This window comes from Semicossyphus pulcher, unplaced genomic scaffold (genome assembly GCF_022749685.1).
Source record: "Semicossyphus pulcher isolate SPU_LCO1_2020_fin unplaced genomic scaffold, fSemPul1.0.p SCAF_24, whole genome shotgun sequence".
Taxonomy (NCBI): domain Eukaryota; kingdom Metazoa; phylum Chordata; class Actinopteri; order Labriformes; family Labridae; genus Semicossyphus; species Semicossyphus pulcher.
In genome coordinates, this window is record NW_027211698.1 from 2,874,263 (window position 1) to 2,895,193 (window position 20,931).

The window sequence follows — 20,931 nt, forward strand, 5'->3', positions numbered from 1 at the left end:
TTTCATGCTTGTTTTGATCTCCTGAAAAGAGGCAGCCATTAAAAGCAGGCTTCCCCTCCCAGAGGACCTGGCACTTGTGTACCCAGCAGATGAGAGAAAGACCCCACTGAGGACGAATGTAAAGCTTGTTGGCTACTGAGAACATGTGCACAATGGCTGATGCCTTCACATCCCTGTTGCAGGAAAGCTTTTCAACCAACACAAAAGACCAACTGTTGTCTTTTTATCTAAGAAGTCTGCTTTGTCCACCATTTAAAGTTACCCAACTGTGGCATTCACTTATATCGCTGGAAGAAGTGCTTTGTGAAGGTAGTTGTGCAGCATGTCATCGATGCCAATCACAATCCACAGGAAGTCATCTCCACTCTGCTCTGACACCTTGAAAGTAACAGTTTGTATTACCAGCAGTCTTGGCCTGAGTCCTGCCGATTGTATAAGATTCTGCAGACTTTTATATAATACATCTAAACACAAGTGCTATGTGCTCCAGGTCCTCTCAAATTTCCACCGAATGGTTGTCCAAAGTGTCCCAACCCCTCAGATTATCCAAGATCATCCATGGATGGTGACATCCACCAAAGATGTCATCCTTATTGTATTGCTGCCCAACTTCTAGAGATGAGCTGCATGCGAAACCCAGAGAACAGATCGGGACATCATGTAGTCCAAGATCAGTGTGTTTACTCTGCTGCTTGTCTGGCAGGAGAGACAAGGCGGACTTAAAAGACATTCTCTTTCAGGAATTAAAAAGGAAGTATACACATTAGCTCGTGATATGGACAAGTACAACAAGGTTTTTCTAACTTCTCAACACTGCCTTCCTGTTTCTGCCATGGCATTATGGGTAATGAAGTTCTTGAAACATAACTTAAGGCATCTGGCCTCTAAATTATCTCCTGTACTTATCACTTCACCAAATCAAATGTATAGACGAAATGTACGGTGTTATTTTAACTCAATCCTTCTGGCACATACTGCTTTACATGAATTATTAACCCGTGTAAATACACCAAATAAAGTCACAACAGAGACTCCCTTTAACCATCATTGATGCTCCTCTTCTATACACGCCCTACAACTGTCACCAAATATTATTGAACTCGAGCTGAAACACTTTCAGCAGCTATTGTGCTAATATCTAACAGCCTCTTGCTCCAGCGTATTCGTTGCAGAATTACTGAATCAAATCTCCATGGTTCTTACACTGCACATTGGACAAGATATTTGAGTAAGTCACCTTGTGCCTGAGCCAATTATGATCGTTTTTTTCCCAATTTATTATAAATTTACAATTTGATACATTTGCTAAATAATTGGCAGACGAATCCATAATGAAAAATAAAGCATTAGTTGCAGACCTTAATTCAACTGTCTGCGAATTTGCAGGCAGTTAAACACTGAGCTCTCTTACAGTTCTCAGTGTCCTTTCCTTTTGCAACATCAGAGTTTTTCCTGGTTCAGGACGGCCTTTGGGGGGTTGCGACGCTCGACAGCATAATCAGTCGGCGTACAATAAAGACAATAAGTCTGTGTTACCTTATGTGACAGAAATGTTTGCATTTTCCTTTTATTTCTGAGCATTTGTTTAAAATATATGTTATGCTTGAGTAAATGAAATTTACAAGAGTAAATGAAAACCTGATTTACAAAACTGGTGAAAAGAAATTAGAGGGGAAGAGAAGCGGTGGAAAAGTACATTAACTCAAGTACTACACTTTATTTTATACATTTTATAAACTGCAACATTCCAGAGGGAAATATACTACTTTTTATTACGTTGATAAAATGAGTGACTAGTAGCCTAAGATTTTTAAACAGAAAATGTACAAGTGAAGCTGAAACAATAGGTCAATTGATTAGCAGAAAAGTTTTTGGCAACTACATTGATAATGAACTTTTCAGATAGGCGCTGGTGCCATCGCTGACGGTCTTCCAGAAAGCTTCGTGAGCTTACAATGTCCGGAGAATCAGGTTGGGACAATTTCCAGAGCTGCCCTTTCACTATAATAGCACACAACAGGAGATTATCGTGACATACTCGTCCTTGCCTTCTGTACACTCGCTTTAGACAAGGTGTGCAGGAGGAAGGACATGATGAAAAAAGTACGATGATGATTTCCATCAGAAATAAAACGGCTTATATTTCATGAGAAATCACATCCTCTCTCACATTTGCGCTAGCTAAACGGTGAAGCGTTCAGGTTCGGTCAAAACAATGCAGCGTCAGCCGCATGTGTAACATTTAGTGGCTGAGTTGGCTGCTGGAAGTCACAGCTCGTTCTGCCTGTTCAACAGTTGTTGGATAAATTGCAGAAACACGTGCAGACGGTTTGATTGTTTTAATTCATTCTCAATTATGATTTTGGCGCTGGTGATTTTCCTTTGGTGCTGCCTTAAAAAATTCTTCTATGCAGGAAAAACCCTGACTATGTTACAGTGTACAATATACTGTGACGTTACACTCTTTGAAATGACTTGCCACTGTACCATTTGACCTTTCTGGGTATATGTTTTGCACTACCTTTTATACTCTGGCATTCTTTGAGCAGTTGCATATACTTTTGTTTTGTTCTGTTATCATATTGGTATTTGAGCTATATTATAACCATACAGGCTGAAGTCTTCGATCCTGAACTATTGCTGGTGAAATAGACAAAAGCTAAACTAACCTTGGGGTGGGAGGAAAAAAAGCGTTGACATCAGAGTCCTTGGAAACGGCTTTGTGGAAGCTCACTTCTGGAGCCATTTTCCCGTCAAAGGCTGCGCACAAGCTTAAAGCAAAGCACTATGTCATGTTGTCATGTGTGACTCTTTAGTATATTTAATCCCATAATCCACTGTTTTTGCTCTCTGCACACATGCAGGCAGAGTGTATGATCAGTGAACCCAGCAGAGGATGTCTTACTGTATTTGCTCATCAGTGTCGTCGGTATCAACAAGAAATTAATTACCCCGCGTGGCGAGAGCGCGGTTTTAACCTTTTCTCTGATAAAAAGTGTTTGCTTTGATGTCTAGCAGTCCAGGATATCACTGTGAGCTGGAGGGAGACCGAGCAGAACTGGCGATTCAGTCGTTTCCTCTGTGTGCAAACCAAAGAAAGAGACCACGGCTTTTGTGCTAATGTTGCAGACTTGCGCCCAACATGGAAAACTAATTAAAAAGATAAGATTTTTGTGGGGTTGCGTGTTGCTTTTTCCGAGGTGGCATTGGTTGCAGCAAGCAAGGCGCTGACGACAATAAGCCTTTGACGAGGAGAACACGGCAATGTCGCCACGTTTTGGCCGCCGGCCAGTTTCGCATGCCTCTGTGAGTGTCTCAAGGGTTTTTGTAGCTTTTCAGGGTTTCCCCTCAAAGGCTTTCTGATGCAGCTTTGTGGAATCTATGTGAAGCATCTTTGTCGTGACTGAAATGCCAATGGAAGCACCCTTGTAGCCTGCATGGACTTCTTGTCGAGCAGTAGCAGAGATGGCTCTTTAGCCTGAAGCAAGGAGAAGAATTAGAGAAACAAAAAGAGGAATTACAGCCTCTTTTTGTGTTTGCATAAAAATAAATCAGTAATTTTTCCATGACTTGAGTGATTGAGCTTTACACCATTTGACTGGCATCAACTGAAATGTCACAGTTTCATCAGCATTAATATCATCACCATCTATTTTAGGTAGTCCTCTGCATATGAAGCCATATTTAATTTCATCCAGCTGTCCTGTATGAAAAGCTGTGCGCTCACAGAGTGAGATACTGATGTTAGTGGGCACCTGATTATGTCACGCTGCTTGCGAGAGATTTGGATTAGTGTTGTAGGAAGTTGTCAAAGCTGTAAAGCCAGGTTCGCCTTGATACAGATGCATCTTGACATTTGTATCATCAACAGCCTCCTCCTGATTATACAGTAAGTCCCTGAAGAGTCGCTGGTCTAAATAAAGCACAGGCAGACACTTTTGGAGAACAGAATTTGCACATGCGGCTGTTGAATTGTTTCCAGCTGACCTTAGGTCCTGTAAAAGTTCTGTAATAATTGGCTTAGAACTTGCAGCTTCTTTTATATTCAAGCTTTGATGGAGCATCTCCCATCGTTCACAGCGTATCTCAGTGCAACATAATAACTCAAGCTTTGGTTTCCTTATAGGACTGGTGAAAAATGAAAGCTCCCATTCCTCTTCTGATCCTGCTTCACGCCGTTGTGGTCCATTGCCTGAAAGTGGTGTCGAAGAGAGGCTCAGGTAAGTCTTCTCTTTTCCTCTAATGATAGAACCAATGCTAAAAAATACATTCAATATATCAGACAGCTACAGCTCCATGCCCTGGAATCTGCCAAGATTTCAAGGCTCTTTTTTGTGTGCCCGAAAGCACAAACCATGTTTCAGTCAACAGCAGGGACGTCACATGGCCTTGTGTGTACTTGGAGACTCCAACCAGCTTTTATGAAAAACAGGGCTGTCCTGTCCTTTTAACAGCTTAATTTTTCAGTCCACAAACACTCACTTATTCAATTTGAGTCCCTTTGAGTGATGGCGGGATATTTCCTGGTGGCGCATTAATCGCATGGTGTAATCAGTTTTTATCACATTGTAGAAGATTGTATTCGAAGGGTTTACAGGATACCTCTTAATAACACAATGAGAGATCACATAAACTTTGTGCGCTTCAGTTATGATGCACGTACCCGCATTGCTTGTTTGGGCCTCACCGTTAATCTGCTTTATCCCCATTATCTCTTTATATCTCTTAAATCTCCCTTTTAACGGTGCATCCTGGAGTTATTCTCATCCTGTTTTTTTTAATGCTTAATTTGATAGTATCATCAAACTTAGCCAGTAGATGCAATGGGCGCATCTCAGTTAAGTGCTGCTGTAGTAATGCAGACAATGACCTTAGTTCGCTTACGTGTATTAACAGTCCGATGCCTCAAATCGGCCCAATAAGTGCAAAGGTGAAAACTGATGGAGGTACTTTCGGAATCCATTAAGCTCTTCTGAGTATGCAGCTGTGGTCTTTACAGGAATATTCAAGTATTTGTCTGGTTGTTGCAGCAATGACTCTCCACACTCAAATATAATTGCTTTATGCAAGAGAATAGATGCAAGCTGCGGGAGCAATCCGCATCGGCTAAAAACGAAGCATATTGGAAGTCTTTTGTTTTCCTTTTTTACGACCCAAAGGCTGCTTGCGTCTGGGTTTTTACCCATGCATATTAGACACAGGTGCAGGAACGGCCCAAGGCTCATCAAAGGGTTTTCTGCTTTTGCAGCAGAAGTCCCTACGGGCTATCTCCTCGGATGCTTCACGAGCCATTGCCTGGGGCAGGGATTTGAAACGTGTCCACTGATAAATGAACAACCCCATCCGCGCCAGACCCCCGTCCTTTGTTCCTTCTCTTTTAGCTTGTATGACTTTATTAGAGGCCATGCTGGTTGCAAGTTAGAGCTCCATTGTAAAAGGGATTTCTGGGGCAATGAAAGCCTGTTTGAAATTGCATTGCTTTCATTTTTATGAAATGGGAAGAAGCAGCGGGGGCGGGAAGGTGAGTATCCTGGTGGCGTAGCCTGTTTGTTTTCAAAGAAACAGTTTTTAGGGGTGAGGGTTCCTGTGTTTATGAGATGAAACCTCGGCTGTTCGTTTGATATATCTTTTTTATTGCAGATTGGATCAAATCAGAATTATAGTCTAATTTAAAGCCTTAACTTCAATAGCAGTACGGCTTTCTTTTCAACAGTCACATGGCACTTCTGATATGGGATTTACTCCACTGTGTAACAATATGAGAGGTTTAACAGTACTGTTTGTATTTTCCTTATCAGAGCAAAATACTACGATATACATTTATTAAATTTCTTACCTTTTTTTTGGCTTTTCATGCCTTTATTTTAGAGAGAGGACAGTGGATAGTGCCGGGAATGGGGGAAGAGAGAGGGGGATGACTGAGCGCAGGAGTTGAACCCGGGGCCGCTGCATTGAGGACTTTTGCCTCTGTATATGGTTGCCAATTTAACCGCTGAGCTAAACCGCCGCTTCCTTCTGGGAAAATATGGCGATCAGGTTGAAATTCTTCCAACAAATTTCGACTGAATCTCTAAACAGACGAACTGAGCCACTCCAAGCTCTGTAAACATGCAGTGTTTTCCGTGTGCTCCCTTTTGTTAAAGGAACTTCACTGTAGACAATCAAACTCGTAAGTGTCAGCCCATTAAAGGAAATTAAATGACTTGATTGACTCCCTCAGGGACAATGAATCCACCATCTTGCTCGCTTTCCCTTTCACTTGGCTCAACACAAACACACACGTAAACACACTCACCAGAAACCCCTGCACAGCGCTGCATGTGCACCACTATTATCTGTAGATGATTAAATTCAAAACACAGCGTCTCTGAGTAATGCTTTGTCTGCATTTGTACTCTGAGTGGAACAGTGCAAAAACATACAATGCATATCTGCTAATCCTCAACGTGCAGAAGCAGGCGAACGTATGCGCCCGTCCTCTGCTGTGGCTCCTCTTTGTTAGAATGCTGATTTGGCCTGAATGGTTGGGCGAACAGAATAATTATGTATATTTCTGCTTAATGCAGCACATCAAGTCAGATGTTGAAGTAAAACCATTCTTGTATACAAGCAGTCAGTGATGTTGAATCCTACAATTTATTCCTATGCTTATTTTGTGTTTGACCCCCATAGCATTTATTCAATGCTGCTGCACTGCCTTCTGGTTTATTGAAGCTAATGCCATCTGGAAATCGACATATGAATGCACTGTTAAGCTTGTAGTGTTGCTGGTAAACAAGTTGCTTTGTATAACCTTTAAAATCACAAAAAAATGATGCTAATCTGATCATTTGAAAAACATCCCGCTCTTTGTATATTGAAATAAGAACCACTGACTAATGAAAATGAAAGGTCACAAGCTGCTGACCTCCTTTGTCTACCATTACACCATCAATCATCACTTTAGAGAGAAGCTGCTGACATGGAAAGAAGAAAAACAATTGAAAAAAACTAAAGCCAGGTGAAATTCAGACAACGCTAGCGCATGTTACGGTCTATCAGTGTTGCCAGATTGGGCGAGATTTGATTACCTTGGGGAAAATAGCGCACGGCTGGTCGATGAATTTTGGGCTGCTTCTGTCAACACTTGGTTTTGAACTCCAAAGACGCTGTGATTTTATGGTCAAAAACAAAGATTTTGTTGTTTCCACACACTCGTTGTTTAACCATTTGATTGACATGAGCTGTATTCAATCGTATGAATAAGGGAGGACCTTTTTACTTTGACGTCATGTTCATGGCACAGTGTCATTCCTCCATAATCCTTTGTTTTTTAAATAGCATGGCTTTTGGTGGGGTTTTTTGTTGCTCACATTTCATGGCAGTATTTGATCACTTTATTGTGGTGCATTTCACAGTTTGTGTACTTGGTTGTCTAACTGCGCTCTTTTTGGGTTGCGATAGCATATCTAATTGTATCTTTGGTTATTTGATGCAGATATGAAGCCTTGTATGCTTAGGACCTGTTTTCTATTGCGTATGTAATTGTTTTACAGTTTTACACGGGTGACAAGGTTAAGATGGGCTGATTTTTATTGAATTGGGCTGGAAGTATGGATGCACGATATGGATTTGTTTTGAGCTGATACCGATAATTAAATGCTCCTGATGGCTGACACCTATAAGATGACTGAAGATTTTTCACATTTTGTACTTTTAAAATAAGTTCATAATGTGTAGTTTATGCCCACCTGCGAGTAAGAAAGGCCAAGATGCAGGGAGCAAATATGGATACATATCAGTTTGGCTAGGGAGACTATACTGGGGCTCCAAATGCGCCATTCGCTTCAGTGCCGTGAAGTCCTTGATTTTCTCATTATTTATCTTTTGCAGTTTTCAAATGCCTGTTGAATGGACACTACGGTGCTCACCTTCTTTTTTGATGCTAATGCTAGCTGCAGCTGCTGCTGCTTCGTATTCCTTACATACACCTTTGTTGCGATGACAACTTCTCAGGTGACTTATAAGATTTGTTGGGTTAAAACTTGCAGACATTTTTCCTTCTCTCAGAATCCTTGCCGCGTGTAAAAAATAGATTCTTCTTCTCTGTGTTTAATGGTGGATTGCATACCGCCCCCCTACTGTGTCCAAATATCAGAATGACAAATAATAATAATTATTAATCTGGCAGATGTGTATTGTGCATCCCGAGCTGGAGGCTGTCAATCTGCTCTGGCAACACTGCAGCCTATTAGTACAGTCCAGTAAAGATGTTATAAAGGCTAGTGAACGCCCAGGAAAGGATGCAAAGATACAAGTGTTCATCACGCCTTGGTGCCAGAGAAGACCAATCACCTTTGTTATAGAGGATGCAGTGGTGAGTTTCACAGGGATGTCTGGTAATGGACTTGAGGGCAGAGTGATAAACTGAGTTTAGGGAGTTGAGAGCGCAGGCAGCAGCATGTCTGTAGATCATATCACAATAATCTAGGACTGATAGAAAGACTCAGCTCTACTTTTTCTGAGGAAAGCTTCTACGTACATTTTTTCCCCACAGTTTTGAATTCAGTGATCCATGGACAAAGTCTGGATTTGTTGATCTATTTTTATTACACTTGGTTATTCTGATAAAAGGCTCCTGCTCTCTGTAAATGGGTTGTGGTGCTGTTATTGTCTTAACCACACAATCAGCTCCCTTGTTGGCCACTTGTGCCGTCCTATACAATAGCTGCTTGGAGGAGCGATGTGAGAAATCCCTAAATGTGCCTTTTTTTTTGGTTACTTGGCAGTGAGCTGAGACGAGCAGAATCCTCTTTGTGCGCTACACAGCTGCATTTGATTTGATATGAAATAAAAACTAGAGAGTTCATGTAAGGTCTCATTTTAGACTCTCCAAAGTAATAACTATGCATTTATTCTTTTCCTCACCTCTGAACATAGAGTACAATCAGAGTGAGAAAGAGCCGCAGAGGTTACCAGCGATTACTTTTGGCAGGACTGAATGTAGAGTAGAATAAAAAGGGCATACAAATACATCGCGAAGGCAGCTAAACAGAACATTTCTCAAATATAGAAGTTCTCTGAAGTATTTCACAGCCATCACAATTCATCTGCTTCACACTGTTAAAGTGTCTTTTCTTTGGTGAGCACTTTTACTCAATGCGGCCGCCCATGCTTTTCAGGACTAAGGAGTTTCTGTTTTCACCAGAGAGTTACTGTGATGCCTCATGTTGGAGCAGTTTTAATACATCACATGCTGCTTTGAGGACTTGACCTGCTGTCTTCTTATTTTTTAACGTGGCACACGGGGCCAACAGTTGAGCTCCAAATCCATTGGATTGTCTTTTGGGCCAAGAAATGGAAAGATTCTGTTAGAAAGATCTGTCTAAAAGCAGACTGTCAGTGTTTATTTCAAATGAACAAACCAGGGACGGCGTCGGTGTCAGACACAGACTATTTACCCCTCGGGACACAACGTGGACAATGGCTCCATTTCTTCAGCACAGTCGGACGTCATTTTCCAGCCGGGTTTCATCCAAGTTCAGCAAATATCCCTTCTTACAGGCACTAATGGTGTCAGTTACACATTTTTAAAGCTGTTTAAACCATTAAAAACAATGATTTAAGCTTGGCGGACACAGCTTTTTCCCAGTGCCTGCGAATAGAACTGCCACTAGTATTAGCTTTGCTTGTTTCTAGGTAAGGATTCCCTCAATCGTTCATTATGTTTTCATAAGCAGCTGAACACTGGGGCGGCAGTGGTAGAGTCGGTCGTCTCTCAATCGGAAGGTTGGGGGTTCGATCCCTGACTGCTACAGTCTCATGTCGAAGTGTCCTCGGGCAAGACACTGAACCCCAAATTGCTCCTGAAGGCCCAGCCATCGGGTATGAATGCAGAGATGCTAATTGGAGATTGGCACTTAGGCCTTGTGAAAGTGAGTGTGAAAGGGTTAATGTGACATGTAGTGTTATAGCACTTTGAGTGGTCAGGAGACTAGAAAAGCGCCATGTAAGTACAGTCCATTTACCATTTAACTATCCACAGAGGTTTTCTCCCATTCTTTTACGCCTACCCTCTCTGGCAGACCAACCACTGCTGGCTGATGGGCCACAGACACTCAGTCTGTAACACTGCAAATGCAAAGGCTTTCATCAGTGGGCCTTAGGCTCAATCACCATTGTGTTACCTCATTCAGCGATAGATATTAGATAGATATAACCGATAATAATTTAGTGGTAGTTTTTGTGCCTTGACCTCGGCTTAGAACTCTTTTTTCCAAAACAAGCAGCTTTCGGCGAACAGTCACCCTTTAAAGACACGGTTAACACGCTGCCCCTTCATGAACACTGTTGACATTTGTAGATTCACAATCATACCTCCTGACATTGATTGAGACTAATGTCGCCTCTCTCCTCCCCTCTGCTGTACAGTCATTAGTCCCCATTTCTTCAGCAGACATTGATGAGTCCCCTAACAAATGACGCTTACCTTCCCACAGTCTCCCAGTAACTCCAGCAATACATGACTTATAACACCCAGTCACTGCGGACGCACCTCGCTGTTACTCATTCACATGTAAGGAATCGGTGTATTACATGTGTTCCCATTTGGAAAGGGAATACAGCATGCCTTCTCTGCTTCTGTTAAGGATGATCCGAAGGCTCTGCGTGTCACTCTGATGAAGAGTAGCTGTAAATAAAACACGCCACCGCAACAAGACCTTGGTTCCTATTAGAGAGCAGCCGCTCATCATCCGTCTCTCCCCGCGTATTTATCTACTGCCGCTACAGTAGGTCCACAACATATATTTCCCCTCTCTTCGCAGACTTCTTCTTTCGGATGGAGCAAGAAGATGAAGAATCAAGGACGTCCTGACAGTCTGTTAAATTTACAGTCTTCACACCCGTTGCAACGCACAACTCCGGGAGGATGTCAACATTAATATGTCAGATACAGATAGAACCCCCCCTCCTTCACATTAATGGGTCTACTCGCAATTTGGCCAATAATAAGGCTCCTCTTAATTGGACAAGACAGTGAGTCCTAACAGGGGATGTCAGCGCGCAGTACAAATTCAATTATGGCCAGCCACTTGACTTTGTAATTGATATTAAAGGACGTTAAATATGGCAGGAAGCTGTCAGCGAGAACTTTGAAGGAGAGACGAGGCGCAGGCGTAGCAGCCCTTTCAAATATGGCCGTTTTTTAACACATGAAAGATGTGGATAATTCTTGTGAAAGTAATTAAAAAACGTATTAATGCTAATATAAAAGTGCCATCAGATCCATTATACAGCACTTTAGGTTGTCAGTGATATCAACGTGGGATGTAAACGGTTGAAATGAAGCTCTTTTTAAAACAAACCCAGGATCTAGGCTGAAATTCAAGCCCTCTCTCTGCCTCTCCCTCCGCACACACACAGAGGCACACATGCGTGCATACCCGCGGTTCATCTTCCTCGGGTCAATACCACATACCTGCCACAAATGTTGAATGATTGCCTCCACTGCACGGCCCGTTCATTGCGGGGGGAGATTGATCACACACATGATATTAGAAATGAAATGGCTTGCCACATGGAGTTGTTTTCCCTCCCGCTGCTTGCAGAGAGAGAGAGAGCGAGAGAGAGGGAAGCAAGTCAACAAGTGTTCCAGATATAGGCCTCTTGACAACAAGGGTTACTATGGATATGTGTTCCCTGGTTGTGGGGACACATGCCTCAGTTCTCGGCGCGAGATGGATGACGATCAATCACCTGATTTATGAGCAGAATAGTCTCTCCGTGGCCTGTTTCCTGACCTTTAATAATGTTACAACACCACAGCAATTGAGAAAAATGCCAGGAAAGGGTGCAGGGGGCTGCAGCTCAGTGATGATCCGGTGTGTAGCTGCAGGTAGAGGTGTTCAAAGCTCAAGTGCGCTGTCAGTGCCTCTGTGCGTGGATCAAAGATAGATCCCATTGCAGCTTTTGTATTTATTTGATGTGTTCAGGTTGGAGGCACTGACTGCAGAGAAATGTCACCCATGGGCGTGCGAAGTCCACGGGATGATTGGATTTGGGTTTACTGGAATCCAGATTTAGGAAGTAGGGTGGCAGTGTGGGTGGGGCTAATAGGGTCGGACAGCTGTCAATCAAGCAGATACGCCTCCAGACGCACTCAGCCTTAATAAGTCTGTAATGAAGCACTATTCTTTAAAAGTCAACTACATTACTAAGATGTGCATTCAGTGGTAAAAAGAGGACCTACATTTTATGGCATGAAAACTTTAAAGTGAAGGTAATTTTCATAATATAGCAACAAATTATAACAGAAGATATCTGAGGGCACTTTCCATAAAGAGCAGGTCAGGACCACACTCTTTATAACATTATTTGCAAAGCAACCAGCCGCAGATTTATTTTCACTTTAGAGCCCGGCATCACTAAATCATCTGTGGAAAGATGCGAAGAACTGCTGTTGCAACAAACACTATCAATGGGACCAGAATCATTCACAGTATATCACGGTCCAGGCTGGAATTACTTGCCTCTAAGCTTGCCTTCAGGTCGTTCTGCAAGGAAACTGTGTCCCCGTAAAAGTCTTGGCTTAATATGTTTTAGTCAAATTAGGATCCTTTTCTAAAGCTAAAGAAAAGGTGGTGAAACCATTGAAATATTTTACCACATACTGGGTTAGGTGTAAGCTCTAGAAACTAAATGGACAGTTGGTTTCACAGGCCTGTTTACCTTGTCGCATTTCTAAGCCTATCATAGCACAGGAAGGCGGGACTAAGTGGTGCTAGGGTGAATACAAAAACTCACTAAATTATGTGTGCAGGCATTTCAATATGCTAACTGTACACTCACGCCACTGTTTGCACCGGCAGCGCCCACGACCTCAATTTCAGAGCGCTTCTCTCCGGCACTTGCTGTTGCTAGGTTACGAAAGTTGTCTGGCGGCACTTCCATTAAATCTGTGTTTTTGTGTGTTTTTTTTTAATTTAAGATATTTAAGATTTTTTTCTGGCTTTTATCACTTTATTAGGAGGACAGTGGATAGTGTTGGAAGCAGGGGAAGAGAGAATGGGGGATTGTTGTTGCCAAAGTTGACATCTGAAGTCCCGCCGCTTCTTGATTTTGATTGGTCGGTGAGGGAGAAGTGACATTCACGAGCGCGCAGGTGTCCAAAAGTTGAACTATATTCAACTGAGACAGCTGCGACGCACAACAGCGACGAAAACTGGCGCCGTCTGACTGACCAGAACCGCGGCGCAGACGGAACACGCCGCACACGGATCCTGTGGGATCCAGGCGTCAGTGATCGCTGCCTCTTGACGCTTCAATCCTTTGATGCTGTCTTGCGTACAAATGGCTCGTCAAATAAACACAGTAGCTGTCTTTGGTTTACACACACTCATTTAGATTCTAGGATCTGTTTCTTTTCCATTCTTAAAATACCTGATGTGGAAATAAATATTGCAGCTTTTTAGCTGCATTGTATAGATTTTACAGCATCAACAAGAAGAATGCTTTTGTTCGTTATTCATCTTCCTTTTGCATAATGTGTCAGCATTGAAAAAAGCTTTTTCTTCTGGCAACGATGCAACAAATCACAACGTTGCTCTCTTCGAACTGTCTGTCACTGCGATATCTGATAGCGTTTTGAGTAACTCTAAGTGAACTTGAGTAGATCCTTTTTACTATTCTTACGTTTTTGACAGCTTCAAAAATCTATTCCCCTTTTTAGAATAATGGTTTATTTACTGGTAGAGGTTGTAGGAGTAACGATTGAAGCTTTCTTTCATTCATTGTCGACTGAATCGCTTTAAATATATACAAGGAAATACCTAAACTTATTCCCACCTTCAAGTCTTCTCCTTTCCTCTACCCGCCCATTGTCTGCGGTCATTCAACTTTAAATACAACATTTGCATTATCTCCACTTTTAATATTTATTTCTCTAGGATAATAGTTCATTTCAGGCTCCCTTAGCAAATTCAGCAGCCCGGGCATTTTGGTACCAATTTGAGAGATTATATGTGTGGATGATAATGAGCTTTCGTCCGAAAGAGGATTTAAACACGGAGAAGGCTGGCCACTGCTTAATTTAAGGAAATCTGGCTCTCAGGTTTAAGGAAGAGGACTTTAGGGAAAGGAGGAAAAAAACGTAAACATTTTTATTAAGGTTAGGGCAATTTAAAACAGTAATGGTCCCGGAAATTATTTTAATTCCCCTTGACTGCTCGGCTCCCACAAAGCTGAGCGACAGGGGGAAATGAAGCCGTAGTCTCTCCGAGCTATGCAAATCGCCTGGAGGCGGCGATGGGACCGTGCCCAAAAATATCACACATTTAACCTGAGGCTGCACTGCATGATTAATCCATGTGGGTACTCCCCCTCACTCTCTCCGCCTGCATCTATCCGTCTGTCTATCCAGCAATCTTAACGCAATTTCTATGTTTATGCATGTCACTTTCCTCGTCTGTCACCATCGAGGCGGCGGTTTGCTTATCCTCATCCCTCTCAGAGATAAAATAGCTCCTTCATCCCAATAACGTCGCTGTCCCTTCTGATCCCTCAGCCGCCTTTATGTCTCGCCTTACATCTCCCCTCAACCTCCTGTGCGTGGAAAGAAAGGGATGGTTATTGCCCCCATTGATTGGCGACTTCCTCCTGGAGGCCAGACGGGATCGCAAGGGAGTCGGATGGATGTCTCGCGGAATAATTACAGCAATGCCTAATCCCATAATCATCATTAGATTTAACAGGTTTAAACCAGGAGGCTGTTTTACCTGACCTGTTGAGGCCACGTTTCTGAGGCAGACTCGTATTTGTAGATCTAATTTGCAAATACATCCTTAATATGGAGACTTCAGAGCAACTTCACCTAAATTACACACCTCAGTTTCTCTTCGAGTGGAGTTAGATGGAGCTAAATGATAGCCCGCATCCCGTCTCGAGTCCCTACTCAATAAAAAGATCCTGCTTCAAACGAGAGCAGACCCTCCTCCTGTTAAAAAAAAGACACGCATGAGGCGGGGGGCGTCTGTCATTTGTGGAAATCAGACATACCAGTAATTTGATTTCCACTTGTCTCGGCCCCTGCAATCTATGAGGCATTGGATTTTTTTTTCCCTCCCAGTGTTGCGACTCTCAGAGTACATTGCTTTTCTATTGATTGAGGCGCTAACTTTGTTTTGGGCTGATGCAACTCAGTTAAGTTTGATTCCTGGGGGGAGTTCATTGATTTGCATGGCAACACTGTGTCTTGTCGTTTAATTGGCCTCGTACTTCACTTACATGAGATGTTAGTGTTTTAAAAGCAACTTAAAGAATAAAAAAAATAAAGCATATACTGTCTGTTTCCTGTGTTATGAAGAGCACGCACTACTTTTTTCAGTCATCTGTGATCAACAGAATGCGTCGTCTAAAAAAAGGACGTCGAGCTTTACTCGGGGATCATTTCTCTTGATTGATAGCTCGAAACAAAAGATGAGAATTTCTTTTTTTCCCCGCACAAGTCTGTCTCTACAGACAATACGTAAACAATAGATAATCTCCAGTGTTATTTCCTCATAACAACACGCAGCGTACATCAGTTTTGGGAGGTTGTGCAGGAACGCAGAGGCGGGATTGTGTTTGTGTTTGTTAAGGCGATGGGATGAAAGATAAGTCGATCAATTGAAAGAAGATTAAGAGTGCAGGGACTATAGCTTTTTAATGCACTTATTCATACACAGAGCAGGGGGGTGGATTATAGACAACTGTTCAATACAGTAATGAGGTTTTTTTCTCTGCAAAATGAGAGTTTGGGAGATGAATTACGCTTAAAGTGCACTTGATTTTGTTGAGTTATGTATGTTATCCCCGCTAAAAATATCACTTACCAAATATTGAACCAACAAGAATAATCCCTCGACCCACTTTTTTGATTGCTTTTTACCCAAAAAAAGCTGCTCCGGAGAAGTTTTTGTGTAAACCATCCCCCACCACCAGTAACTTTTTGCCAAAAACAACTAGTTATCGGGAACATACAGCGCTTCTGAGTGGCATTAGCGTTGAGATGATCAGTTCTGTAGCACGGTCTGAAGTGTAGCTCTGCTTTAGGAAGAGCTAAGTGTGTGACAGTGGGGTGGTAGAGCGATTGAGAAAGAACCGAAGTGTGTGTGCGCGATTTACGTGAAGCGTCGAGGAGTGGAGCCGCGGAAGAGCAGAGAAAAGAGTGACTGGTAGCTGTGTAAACAATAGAGCTAATGTACAGTTTAGGCTGTTTGTGCATCACGAAGCTTAAGGCCCCGTGTCCACTTAGCGCCTTTTTGTGAGCACCAGCGGCTTATTTCAGTTATTCCCACTGAGGACAGAGCATGTGCGGCCGCCTAGAGGAAAAGCGCTGCGTCTTTTTCAGAGGGCTCCGCCTTTTTTCTCCGACGATTTGGTGTCGCCACCACCGCTTTTTTTCAGTCGAATTTCGATTAAAAGGTGACAGCCCTACTCGTGTTCCCTTTGCGTCGTTACATTTTTTCTTTCTTTAAATGTCATGATACAAGCATATGTATAGCCATTTTTGTATTTAGGTTTAATAGATCTTAAGAAAATAAGACTGCAAAATCATCAAAGACTCTTGAGAGCTGCTTCAACAAGAAAGATAAAAGATTGTGACTGGTCGATTTAGCTGGACTAAAGCTGCTAGCAACACTCTTAAAGGGGCCGTATCTTTTCAGTGGATATTTTCATATCTTTGGCTGTTTATCGTTCACGGTGAAAAAGCGAAAACTGCATATTTCTGTGTTTTTCCAGAATGACATTTTTAAAAAAGGTAGTCTCTGAAACGGGCCGTTCAGAACAGCTGCAGGTTTCTACGTAGAGCCATGCTTTCGCTTAAATCGACCAATCGTCGTTCACTATCATTCACCTCAGGCTGCCTTTTGCACCAGCTTGTAGTCAAGTCAAGATTTCAACTTACCATTCTGTTACCTCCTAGTGATTCTGGCTCGCACATATAAGGCCGAATAACTGATCCTAGAGCAGCCATGTGTTCTACAACTTCGGAGTGGCAGTGCGGTGCAGCCGCTCGATCGCACACGTGGGGGAGGGGCTACACGGTCACTCCAAATGCTGCCAGCAATCGTGGCTAAGGTCGGACCTTTGAATGGCAGAACGGCTTGTTTCAGGAGGAAGGATAAAAATTATTCAATCAAAATATTTATACAAATTTTAAAACGAAACAAACTTTACCAACTTGATTAAAAACACAATAGAATAATAGAAATTTGATTGCAGAGCTAAAATATGTCCCCTTTAACTAGCTCTGATTATCCTCCTAGACGATACATTGCATTGCATGTCTTTGCAGTCCTTCAAGTGTATCCCTCATGCACCGTGTTTATCCAGAGGTCTGATGACCTAATTAAGATCTGATCACAATAGGGACTGAGACTGGATAACAAGAAGGCTTGTTAATCATAAGGCCACATGATCAGACATTATTATTATCAGATATTCAGAGACAGGCATATATAGGCCGCGTACAAGTAATTGTTAGTCGTCGACGGGAAAACTGTAGGATGGGATAACAAAGTTTCCATTCTCCTCTTTGACCTTGTAAACCAATTATTTGCTTGTTAGAGCTGAACTATAAAAATTCAGATGACTGATAATGTCGCTGGATGGGAAGTTTGTGGCCTTTCCCTGCCTCCAGTGTCGCCGTCGTGAAAGAAACTGCATGAATTGCGGTTTTTAATTAGCCTCCCCGGCACAATGAGGCCGTGGTCGCTGGAGAGGTGAAGTTTTGTGAATGCAGGAAGTCTCGCAACAACGTAGCATTTGATGAGGCTGTCAGGCTCCCTCGCATCAGCCAGCCACTCAGCGTGTGGCCTTTTTCAATGCTCCTTTATTGGAAAGTTTGAACACATCCTCTCTCACTGTGTTCAGTCTTCCCGTCACTCAATGACAGCTAAGAACAAAAACACTACTCTCTTGTACTCTTTGTACCCTTTCTTTCCTTTAGTTTTCCCCCCTTTTTGCTTCTTTTAGTCAAACTGGGATTGGTCAAAGCACAATCAACCTATTTTTTACAACATGCAGAGGCACAGCGAATCTTCGCAGGTCTCAAGGGAGTCCTGCCAAGTTTGGGGCTTTTCAGTTTTTTGCAAGGGAGAAAGGATGCAAGCTCGCTCGCCGAGGAGTGCGCCTTTGTTGGTTGCAGGAGACGGACACGCAGCGGGAGATTTGGAAACGAACCAGGTTGACTCTATTCTCCGAGCCCTGGCTGCTTTTTCTTCCAAGTCTTCTGAAGATACGAGCAGGTCCCATTCAAATCCTACTGCTTTGCATTTTTATTATAATTAGCAGGGAATTACCTGTTATTCCCCTCACAGGAAAGTATGTCATTCGATCAAAGCTTGAGTATTGTTCGGGGAGGAAAAACGCTACTTTAATTAAGACGCACCAAATTTGCTTGGAAAAAATCCACTGTGAGCACGCCTTGTAATTTCATTTGGCTTGATTTACAGCGAAGTTCCATCACATATTTCCCTGTCATGTTTATTGCCTGCGCTTGATGTGGCGCACGGTTGAAATATTTAAAACCTCTGATTTATTGTCCTCCAGGGCCCCCAAAAAACGCTAGAAGATGGCAGTTGATTTCCCTGCAGTGCACTGATCAATAAATTCTACATATCAATTAAGTTCCACTGTCATCACCAAGGCCTCTCCCAGGGATAAGCCCCTCTCTGGTCTCTTATCGAGCCAGTCAGGGTGCAGCGTTGCACCTTTGCGTTCATGAAACAAACATGTAGAGAGGTGCTGCATGAGCGGAAAGAGGAGGGGCGTCATCATGTGTAATTTAAAAGCCCTCCTTTTATACGACGCACAGTGGCGTCCCTGCAGCTGTGAAAAGCTGTGGATCAAATAGCCATGAAATGCTTTTATGGCCCCGGTTGCCTTCAAAAACAATTAACTTCTATTAACCTGTGAAATGTGGATAAAAGCGATGAAGGACGTGGAAGATTCCAACCCTGAAGATGCACACAAGTTGCTTTTAATGCCTTTTTCTTCGAGCTGAGACGAGGAATTAGAAAGAATAGCGACATGTAGAAGGAGTGACACTGGGAACCTCTTAACACAAGATTCCTGCAGTCGAGGTTTTGGCCTTCAATGTGACAGCACAGAAGCAGCAGCATCAAAGAGCTCCAAGTCTCTATTAGCATCTCCTGCTAACTGAGAGGCACTACAGATGTTAGTAGGCGTTGCGTCTCTGTATCCTGCCAGTAGCCAAGCAACACCGCAAACCACAACCTCACAATCCCAAGTGTTTCTACGTTCTCAGCACATGGCCTCACACACTCTCACCCTCTGAAACTGGGTTAAAGAATCTCCTCTTCCTGCAACCTTTCGTTGTGCATGTGATCATGCTACAGAGTAACTAAACTGTTTCCGCTCCTTTCAGCCACGTTCCTCCCCCGCCATACATCATCTGACATCAAAAACACTTTAAATAAATCGCTGTTTAAAAATGCCAATTAAGTTAGATTCTTGAAGTGTTAGCCTCTGAGCGTGTGTAATGAGCCCCATAGCTTAACTGTGAAGTCTGCTAGCTGTTTGACAAAAGCCGTTTTTTCTTTCCCATAGAGCCTAATGAGTGGTGAAGATGCTATCGTTATCCGTCAACAGATCAGATGACGCAAGAGAAAAGCTTGATGAATGATTAACACGCCTTTTACAAGGGCGCTGACCTTACAATTTTCTCCACACCTTCAGACACAATTAATTAAAGGTGGCGGTTGTGATTAGTTATTGCATGTACTTTCAGCCGAGGCTTATCTGTCTGTCCGGGTTTCATGAAAAAATGCAGCTGGCAAAACATCTGGAAAAGCAATAACAAGACATTTACTGTGATGCCATTTTTGACAAGTCATCTGTCCCCGTTCTATCCCTGAGACACTCCAGTCCAAATCCCATTCCCACACCTTTCATTTGCTCGGCATTCAAATTCAAATTCAGCCTGATTATCATGTTTAATGTGCATGCCACCCTCAGCGATTTTTTAAAATCGTGTGATATAGGCCTTAAAAGGGCCTCCTTTTGCTGTTCGCAACGCTCTCTAAGGCTCTCTGACGTTTTGTGCAAGTGCCTGGTCTTGAGAAACACAAGGACAGCTGAGGATTATGGTTCTGTATGTGTCTTTCACTGCCTTTAATATGCAAATAGGAGATTAGCTTTGGAAGGAAACTGTTTGGCATGGGAGTTATTTCTACCAGGAGGTGATGCTCGCCTTTTTTTTTTTAACTTGTCAGGATCAGATTTAACCATTTCAGCAACAAATGGCACCCAGGACGCTGTCCAGAACCGATCAGCCATAAAATCATGACCACCTGCCTAATATTCTGTGGGTCCTACATTTGCCACCAAAACAGCCCTGACCCGTCCAGGCATGGACTCCTCTAGACCTCTGTAGTTGTGCTGTGGTATCTGGCACCAAGACGTTAGCAGCAGATCCTTTAAGTCCTGTAAGTTGCGAGGTGGGGCCTCCATGGATCAGACTTATTTGTTGAGCACATCCCACAGATGCTCGATTGGATTGACATCAGGGGAACATCGAGGCCAAGTCGACACCTTGAACTTGTTGTCGTGTTCCTCAAACCATTCCTGAACTACTTCTGCAGTCTGGCAGGGCAATAATTCTGCTGAAAGAGGCCATACCATTTCCACGAAGGGGTGAACTTGGTTTGCAGCAGATCATTGCCCAAAGCATCACACTGCCTCCGCCAGCTCGCCTTCTTCCCATAGTGCATCCTGGTGCCATGTCTTTCCCAGGTAAGCGATGCACACGCACCCGGCAATACACATGATGTAAAAGAAAATGTGAGGGGCGCTGGTTTAGCTCAGTTTGTAGAGCGGGCGCCCCATGCACGGAGGCTATAGTCCTCGTCGCACTGATCACAGGCTCGAGTCCCGGTCTGCTGATCATTT

The 20,931-nt window shown here is 43.0% G+C and overlaps 1 protein-coding gene across 1 annotated transcript in view; it reads left to right on the top strand.

Moving 5' to 3' along the window:
- The first annotated feature begins 4,138 nt into the window (after nt 1-4,138).
- Nucleotides 4,139-20,931, top strand: part of LOC138603388 (interleukin-1 receptor accessory protein-like 1) — a 288,278-nt gene continuing 271,485 nt past the window's right edge. The window contains exon 1 of the mRNA XM_069675137.1: nt 4,139-4,220. Coding sequence (XP_069531238.1) covers nt 4,139-4,220 — 82 coding nt within the window. The remainder of the gene's footprint in view (nt 4,221-20,931) is intronic.